Source organism: Colias eurytheme, chromosome 6 (genome assembly GCF_061535395.1).
Source record: "Colias eurytheme isolate Ceu_HAF_F1 chromosome 6, ilColEury1 Martin Lab GWU primary, whole genome shotgun sequence".
NCBI lineage: Eukaryota > Metazoa > Arthropoda > Insecta > Lepidoptera > Pieridae > Colias > Colias eurytheme.
In genome coordinates, this window is record NC_142985.1 from 2,683,199 (window position 1) to 2,693,018 (window position 9,820).

General features: G+C 33.9%; 1 protein-coding gene across 2 annotated transcripts in view; it reads left to right on the top strand.

Annotated features, from left to right (window-relative positions):
- The window catches only part of LOC149907508 (protein scarlet-like), a 65,311-nt gene that overhangs the window by 53,020 nt on the left and 2,471 nt on the right, over window positions 1-9,820 (top strand). The window contains exon 12 of one of the 2 annotated variants that reach the window (XM_090102502.1): window positions 130-681. The exons of the other annotated variant lie outside the window; for it this stretch is intronic. Coding sequence (XP_089958628.1) covers window positions 130-518 — 389 coding nt within the window. The 3' untranslated portion in view covers window positions 519-681. Of the gene's footprint in view, window positions 1-129; window positions 682-9,820 lie in introns of those variants that run through there. 2 annotated transcript variants of the gene reach the window in all.

Genomic DNA, 9,820 nt, shown 5'->3' on the forward strand with positions numbered 1-9,820 from the left:
GACGTCATAACGCTTGTACCCTTATACCAAATTTTCGAAAACACTGATTGGCTTTAGCAATCTATGATTGCAACTGTGAATCTAGGGATCTCTTGTATGTTATGCACCTACATATCTATCCCTTCACAGGTTCATTCCTATCGGCCGTGTTCGACAGAATGGAGACCGCTGCACTCGTGTCCGTACCTTTCGATCTAATCGGGACCATGTTTTCTGGCATTTATCTGAACCTGGCTAGCGTGTCGCCCTACTTCTCTTGGCTCAAATACGTCTCTGGCTTCTATTACGGCGTCGAATCCATATCTATCATTCAATGGAACTCGATAGAAACCATCAACTGCGTAAACATCAAAGGCGTGCCCTGCATCAAGACAGGCCCAGATGTATTGAGGAAATTCGGCTTCGCAGCGGAACACTTCTGGAGGAACTGCACTAGTTTGGCAACCATGTACTGCTTGGCGCACATTATAGCTTTCCTTATGGTCATTAAGAGGAGCAGAGGAACGCCCATTTATTAGTTTTAACGTAAAGGCTATTCGATAATACTCAGAACCTCTATTTTTTGTTAGTTGTCCAACATCATTGTTCATAGGTTAAGTTTGTATGTTGTATTAATAAACGAATTTAAAACTGCAAGTTAATATTTTCTACGCACTGTTTTATAATAAAATAATGCTTTTGTGTTTTTGTTTGATTACCTTTGTGTTCCTTCCTCTAGTTTCGCTAGTAGATAGTTCATGCTATGTCAAAAGTAGATACACAGTTTATAGAATTAGTTTTGCTAAATGCACATGCAAGATATTGGTAGTATGCACTCAAATCATCTTTTACAAGATTCTAAATAAAACTTTCACTTTCTGTAAAGCACATTATAAAATTAAAAGCGAAATTTTGAATATGGGTCAAGTCCTGAAAAAAATATTTAAGGAATTTATTTATACATGAATTTCGGTGATTTTACTCGATATTAGCTAAGTCCTTGATTCAAATACCCATATAATATGTAGGTATGTACCAAAATTATGGCGAGTTATAGAAAAAAAAAACAGGAATTGGACCAAACGGCTACAAAGCTGTCAGATTACCATGAAAACAGGTTTTGTTATAGTAGCTATGTACGTACACAGGTGTTTATTTGACTAAAGGATTAATACAAGTTTTGCCTAAATTCGAATCATACTATAACCATGATGACGTACTAAATAAATTATTAATCTTGTGGGATAAAAAATATAGCTATTATGAGGTAATCGCTCGATTTTTAAATAGGTCATGTAATTTCAAAGCGGATTCAATGCGATTAAACAAATATTGCTTTTTCTCTAGTTTTGGCATTGTAATAACAATTTTAACGTTACCGAATAACACAGCAATATTAAATAAAAACTGTTACCTATTTTTTATTGATTATTCACTGAGAAAATCATGTTGTCATTTCTCGCAAAACATTTAGTGGGGATTTCGAAAAAATGGACAGACTTATGTTTAAAAATGCAATGTTTCTATTACAATATAAGAAAAACTAAGCTTTTTTAAATTATTCCAAACTAAATTATTAAATTATACGATTCAATCTCTACCTGTAGAGTTATAACTTATAACGTAGAACCAATTATTTTTAATCCATACTAATATTATAAATGCGAAAGTAACTCTGTCTGTCTGTCTGTTACTCAATCACGCCTAAACTACTGAACTAATGAAATTTGCATGAAATTTGGTATGGAGATATTTTGATATTTGAAAGGACATAGGCTACCTTTTATTGCGAAATATGTACCACGGGCGAAGCCGGGACGGACCTCTAGTCATCAATATAGAATAAATTGTCTACAAACCACTGTTATACTAATTGATAGTTTTATTACACAATAAATACTACGAAGTCTAGACCACTCTAGACTAAGCATAATATTAAAAGCTGCTGTATGAATTATTATGTCGTGTTTACCTACTAGTTTCTTTTAGGACAGATTTTTCAATCCTTGGTTAAAACTTATTCGTCGAATAATGCATAAAACTACCATTTTAAAAACGTATTCTAATTGCCCATATTTGACAGTATAATCGTGTAATACTTTATTGGACGGATAAGTTTTATCCAAGCATTGAAAAATCGGCCCTTACGCGAATAAACTTTTATTAGAAATTAACGACGGGTTAAATAATATAAAACTCAAAACCTTTATTCCTTTTAGTCGTATTTATCAATATTGTACTTAGATTCTATGTAGAGTTGTTTCCCAGAATAATTTTCCTAAAGTACCTAATAATAAATAATTATGTCCTAAAAATAAATAAATTTCATGTAATTCTATTTGCGTGCAAACTAAATGTTAACATTTAATGTTTGTCCTCAAATACTGCAAGTAATGAACAATGATAGCGCCATACTATTAAAATAATTACGCAGATTACATACTCGGAGAATTCAATTCAATTAGTTTAAAATATTTTAGCATTCTTGCAAGTGACGAAATTCAACTATTAAAGTTAAGCAGTAATACAGTTAATGCAGTATAGTTTAGCAATTATAGAGTTCATCGCAACATAATATAGGTAATATCCGACATTGGCCAAGTTATAGAATAGGGACATTTTTCAAAAAACCGGTTAATATTGATAATGACGAACAAGGTAGATACTTAGATCTAAATAAATAAATCAAAGTAGGCACGGTATTTAGGATCTATGTAAAAAGTATTAACACACCCGTTATATATGCTCCTATACACTGCCCGAGAATTATGACAAAACTAGCTTCCGCCCGCGTGGTGTTTTGATAAAAGGTAGCCTATGTTCTTTCTCGGGGTCTAAAGATTGTCTGTGCCAAACTTCATCAAAATCGGTTGAGAGGTTTAAGCGGGAAAGCGTAACAGACAGACAGAGAGACAGACAGACAGAGCTACTTTCGCATTTATAAGATTAGTAGGGATTATATACATATTTTCTATGTCTAGGTAAATATAATAATATAGATAGCTTTTATTTCAATGCATGTAATAGGTAAAATATACCAGCCCATATAATAATATATCCGCTTCCCTCATTTTGTAAGATTTTCCCTCATCTTGTAAGATTTTTAGGTATCTACAAAAGGATGTATCTAATAATATCGAGTAAAATGACCAGAACAAGATATCCAATATTAATAATTCAAGTATTGAACAAAGGACTTTATTACATGGATGGTTTATATTACATGCAACTTAATTGAAAATAAATATTAAAAGTTATTCGAGATATCAATGAAATCGTTTAAAAGTATGAAGGTATGATCGTGCGCACGCTATATCTCTCGACGCGTGATTTAACGCACCACGTACCACGTCATTTAAAATACTTTTAAAACCACTAAACAGAAATAATAATTACTAGCTGTAGAAAATAAAGTGTAGTTTGTGTTAATTTTTATAACAATTAGCAGAGCCATACACTCAGTGATACTAGAAAAAAATAAAGCGAAACTTAAAAAAAAATTTGTCACAAAAAGACGAAAACATTTTTAAAACTGTTAACACTGATATTATCTGTAATGACAAATATGTACCAGTTACAATAGAGACACCGCACATGTTCAAATAACCACAATGAATAATTCTGAACCATAATAAAGGCACACACATATATTTAAAGCATTGATATTGACCCAATTTCTATAATTCGATGGAAGTATGGCTGTATGGAACACATGAGAAGTTTCGGTACATTTTGGAAAGGTACCGTTACTGAATAATTGTGAAAGTGAACTCGATATACCGAATTCCCTTAACAAGCTCAAAATGTGGCTAATTAATGGCTTTGACATAACCAGTTGTCATGGGTTCGGAGTACATCGACACACGTGTGGAACAAAAACTACTGAGCGGTATTTTGAAGCGTCGATGTCTTGTGTGAAATGTTTTTAAGTGCCAATCAATAGTTTTTTTTTATTCTTATAAAGATGAGGATAGAGGTATCATAAATTAACTGAACCTAGATAACTGTAACGATAACCAAAGTTAAGATACATTGATCGGAAAATATGTCTGTTAATGCCTCCACAATATAATAAATTAATTTATGAGCATTTTTCTGTGTTGCTATGTCGCATAATTATATAGACTTTTAGTCAAAGTATAGCGTGATGAATTAAAATCGCCCGGTAATAATTTAACAAGATTGTTTACTGTCAACAATGATGAGTGATTGCTGTCTTTTGTTGATTGATACAATTCTTGCATGTGCAGCAAACTAATTAGTATTTGTTAATTGTTAGTAATTCTTAGTGTAGAGTAATTTCATTTCAAATAGAAACTACATACCTATATATATTATTCGTGTAAATAATATGTAACAAAATGCATTTTTACTAGCGAGCTATTTATTTATAATTAATAATTGTTATTAATAATTAATAAACCTGTGTATAACCATTTTGAATCCTAATTATTAAAAAAGAGCGTGAGTCAGAAGTGAAACTACTTTCGAAATATTCAAAATCGTCGCTTTCACTTCAAAAAATTCGAAAATAGATAATTTATTTGTTTATACATGACAAAATTCTTCTATCAACATATGCATAGGCGTTATTTTATAAAACAAGTCCAAAGAAGTTATCTATGGAATTTACGTTGAGGTCCATTAAATATCATGTCATGAGTAACGTTTTTTGTCGAGTTTTTGGTTTGAAACAAAGGTGCAAAGGTCAAAATAAAACTTTATAACTGTTTTTTTTAAGTACCTAGACATTATTGAGTAGGTAGGTGATTCAATTTTATATGCCACTTACCTAGTAGGTACATACTTATTACTTATTGAAAAACGTAAAGATTATTCTGATAATAAAAAAAAAAATCAAAATATACAGTTATGCAAAGCAACAGGCAGATAATTATTTTTCATCACAGATAAAAAAAAAACTTGACAGGGCTATTTGCATTATTTTCATGTGTCATTTTGACAACATAGCGATGCAAAAAATCTCGTATAATTATTATTAAAAGTTTAAATGATTGCATCATAATAATCTTCCATTTCTTTAATTCGTTGATGTAACCAATGACATAATACATGACTTATGAAATACTAGCAATGCCCTGCGGTTTTACCCGCATAGCGATAGCGATATCATGACAGTGAAAAGTCTACTATAGGTCGGACTATAGGTTTAATTTTTAATCACATGAAAATCACCTTTACCCCGTCCCGCACTACGCCCTGCTCATGGTATTGAACAGTATACCTACTATTTTCTGTAGATTGACACTTTTAAAAATTCGTTATATCTTTTCTTTTAAAAAGTATTTTGCTGGTATTGAAACAGTCTATAATAAAACATCATTTAATGGGATAAGGATTAATATAATATGTGTATCCGGATTCCGGATAACATGGTTTGATTACTGTCGGCACTTCTATTTACTTTGAAAACGTAAAAAAGTTGTTGTAGTAACATAACTACTGAAGATGGACATAATATGGTATCGCGGACTTTCTTGTATATATTGATCCATTCTTTATTACCGTAGAACACATTTTTGTTCTATCTTCAATAGATTCCGCAGCGCACGCGTTTTATTGAGGAATTTTTTACACCTTTGGTTACATTATTGCATTTTTGGTAACCTGATATCTATTTTTTTTCAAAATGCAATATAGCCTATGTTGCTCAGTGAAGATGCAGCTTTCTACTGGTGAAAGAATTTTTGAAATCGGTCCAGTAGTTTATGCGTGAAAACCTATAACGTAGGTATACATACATAATTACAAACCTTTCCTCTTTATAATATTATTATAGAAGTACCTATACCTAGATGTTGGACAATTATAGCAGGCAAAAATTAAGCAATACACCTACCAAAACAATTTTTTTTAAATAAAATCACACTTTGTTTTTTTTTTTATTTTGATTATCGATTGATTAATGCATAAAATTTTATTTTTAAATTATTCCTTTTCGCTTTGAACCATATGTATTAAATTCTGTGATTAAATTCATGACATAGATAGCACAGAACTTTGAAATTAAAAAATAGAATAAACAGTGAATGACGATGGATGATCTTCACTTTGACGATGGTGCCGACCTGCGGGTCTGTGGGCGGCGGCGGCGACTCGCTCTGCTCTCTCTGGTCGCGTTCGCATTCAACCCCGTCTGTTGGCACTTGGCGCGCCAAGCAGCCGCTCCTTCATCTCGTGGATGTAAGGGCAACGCTGCATCGCGATGTATAACTCGCGAACTCGCACCTGGATATACATTTAAGAACACTTTTATTTAAAGAAAAATAAAAATCATCTCAGAGAAAAATGCTATGTCGAGTATCAAGTAGCTTCGGTCAGTGGAAATAGATGTCGCTACTAGAGATAAACTACGATAACATGGCGCGCCCCTCCAAATTACTGTTTCAATGTGTGTACTGACATCCTTACGATTTACGAAGGAGTTTGTATGTAGTTGTACGTATTCGTCTTTAGTACTTTACGTCCAGATTTGTTGGTCAACTAATCAGAGGCGGCCTTAGGGGGTGGCGAACGGGGCAATCGCCCGGGGCCTCGCTCTTGCAGGGGCCTCGCGCAACAAGCAACCACCCAAGCAAATTTAAAAAAAATGAAAATGTGTGCGTGTACTGAGTATGTTCATGCGTGTGTATGAAGGAAACGACGATATTATCTCGGTGCTGAAATACATAATAGAAAACAAATTAACTGAAGTTTACCCCACTATCGAAATAGCTCTGAGAATTATTGCCACCACACCTGTGACAGTTGCGTCTGCTGAAAGGAGTTTTTCGAGGCTTAAAATTATTAAAACATATTTGAGGAATTCGATGACACAAGATCGGCTTTCAGCCCTTGCTATTCTTTCAATCGAAAGTGACGTAGCTCATTCGTTGGATTATTGTGCTTTAATTAAAGATTTTAGCCTTAGGAAAAGCCGCAAACATCAATTTTAAAATTTATCATCTCTGTATTTGTTAATTTGGTAAATCTTTCTATGTATAAATATACAGGGTGTCCCAAAAAGTAGTGATATACTGAAGCTAGGAGGTAGAGGACCTAGAGGGCTATCCGAATCACCCCCATGTATGTTATGCGATTTTTCAATTTTAATTTTATTATTCAGAAGGCTTCAATCGAAAAATTGAAATCTAAATTTGGTAAGTGCAAAAATTGAATTAACATGATGATTAATAAAAACAAATTAAAACCAATAAAAAGGTGTTTAATTACCAGAAATTTTTAAAATGACGCCGCTGTTGCTCAGTGCAAGTGCGACATCACCGTAAAAAGTTGTCTTTTAAATGTCTGAATGCCCTTTTATCGATTCTAATGGTTTCTTCTGCTACTATGAATTTCCGGGTTACTTCGTCCAAATTGTGGCAGTCTCTCGTCTTTGTAGTATCCCCACGGAAAAAAATCAATAGGGTTTATGTCCGGGGACCGTGAAGGCCAGGCTAAAGGGCAAAGATATCTTGAAAGATGGATTGGTCGTTGCAGCCTGCGCATGCGCCGGTGACGCCTGCCTTAAAGCCTGGCCTCCACGGTCCCTCAACCTAAACCCCATTGATTTGTATCAATGGGGATACCAAAAAGACCTCGTCTACTTGAGAGAATGCCACAATTTGGAAGAAATAACCCGGAAATAATAAAAATGATAAAAGGGCATTCAGACATTTAAAAGACAACTTTTTACGGTGATGTCGCACTTGCATTGAGCAACAGCGGGATTATTTAAAAAAAATCTGGTAAGTAATTAAACACCTATTTATTGGTTTTAATGATCACCATGTTAATAAAATTTTTGCACTTACCATATTTAGATTTCAATTTTTCGATTGAAGCCTTCTGAATAATAAAATGAAATTTTTAGGGTAGCTACCTGATAGATAGAGCAAGTTTTTAAAAGCCAAATGGAAAACTTTTTTTATGTGACTTTATTTTTTACTAGCGACCCGCCCCGGCTTCGCACGGGTGCAATGCTGATACTAAATACACTACAGAAAAATTGTGAACGTTGTAATTCGCACGGGTATAAAATACATAGCCGGGCGGCCGCAAACGCTACGTCCCGCAATTTTTAAATCTGTAATATCTTCGAAAATATTCACTTAAATCATGCGGTGTAAAGGGCCATATAGATCAATATTAAATGAACAATGTATCCATGGTATTTAATTGCTTAAGGATTAATGCTGTATTGGTTAAAATCGCTTCGAAAATTAGCCATTATTTGTCGTAAAAAGTAAATGACAAAAAAAAGTTATTGTGGGTTATCCATAAGAGATAGACATATACCATCGCGGACTTTTCTGTAGACCTTTTCAATGTGTATAATACTTAGTACATTATTTTGATAAAACTCGTAGGGTTCAGCCTGCGTTTGCAATGTAAGCGGAATAAATGTAATTTTTTAAGACATCACATTAGAAACCTCAAAAATAACAGTACTTCTCCACTACTTAATGGATCTTATTATACATATAAACCTTCCTCTTGAATCACTCTATCTATTAAAAAAAACCGCATCAAAATCCGTTGCGTAGTTTCAAAGATTTAAGCGTACAAAGGGACATAGGGACATAGGGACAGGGAAAGCGACTTTGTTTTATACTATGTAGTGATGGGCCCTTGAAGTTGTGAACATACTGGGTAATTTCATATTTCTTGGCATTTAATTCTTTTTTTATTCCATTCGAAGATCTAACGATAGTAAATGTTACCATACTGAATTGGCCTCTCTTTCAGCTTAGCACACATAAAAAATCAAGCATCTAGCGCAATAATTCACGTCACCATAAATAAAAATCTCATCGTACTCAGCGATAGATGAAAAATTGAAAAAAATGTCATAACTCCGAAAATACGAAAAATCGCATAACATACATGGGGGTGATTCGGATAGCCCTCTAGGTCCTCTACCTCCCAGCTTCCGTTCATCACTACTTTTTGGGACACCCTGTATAAATATTATAAAACTCAAATATTCATTTGTATAACTTTATCATTTCTCCTCAAATATGACAAATACCTAAACCAAACAACCTACTTTCGCATCACATACATTTCACAAAGAGCAAAGGGCCTCGCAAAGGGCCTGCCGCCCGGAGCCTCGCAATGGGTAAGGCCGCCGCTGCAACTAATCATAAGTTGCCGAGCGCCCAAGACAACGCACGTGTCGTTTTCATAGAATACGTCAGTGCAGCGCCATTACTAATAATAATGAGCGATTAGAGCGTGACTAGTCGAGCAACAAATCCGTGGATTTGTTTTTGTTTGACGGCCGTCTCATTACGCACACATGCGTTGTGAATCTTGGTGGTGCATTGTAAATACTTTCACAAATACTTTCAAACGTTTTGAATTTTGGAGGGGCGCGCCATGTTATCGTAGTTTATCTCTACACGCTACTGAGAAGAATTGAATCGCGCTAGCAAAGTTTTTTGTTGTATATTGATATAATTTTGAATGGCCGGGCACGATGAAGGATTTGATATGGACTCCCCATTGTGAATGAAAATTTTTGGAAAATCTGACATTTAGTCAGATTTTATTTATATATCTACCTACGTGAATGAGTGACTAGGGAATAGGGATGTGACCTCGATTCAGAAAAATCGATTACTCAGCAGTCGATTTTTTTTTGTTTAGAAATAAATCTATTTTTCTTTTAAATAATCGATTTATGTTTTCACCTCTACTTTTTATGCGAAAAAACCTATTCGATGTAAGGTAAAAGCCCCAATACCGGACCATGTACCAGTACCGGAACACTCCATGCATTTGTATATATATATATATATATATATGTATTTGGGAATATAGATATACAAATACATGG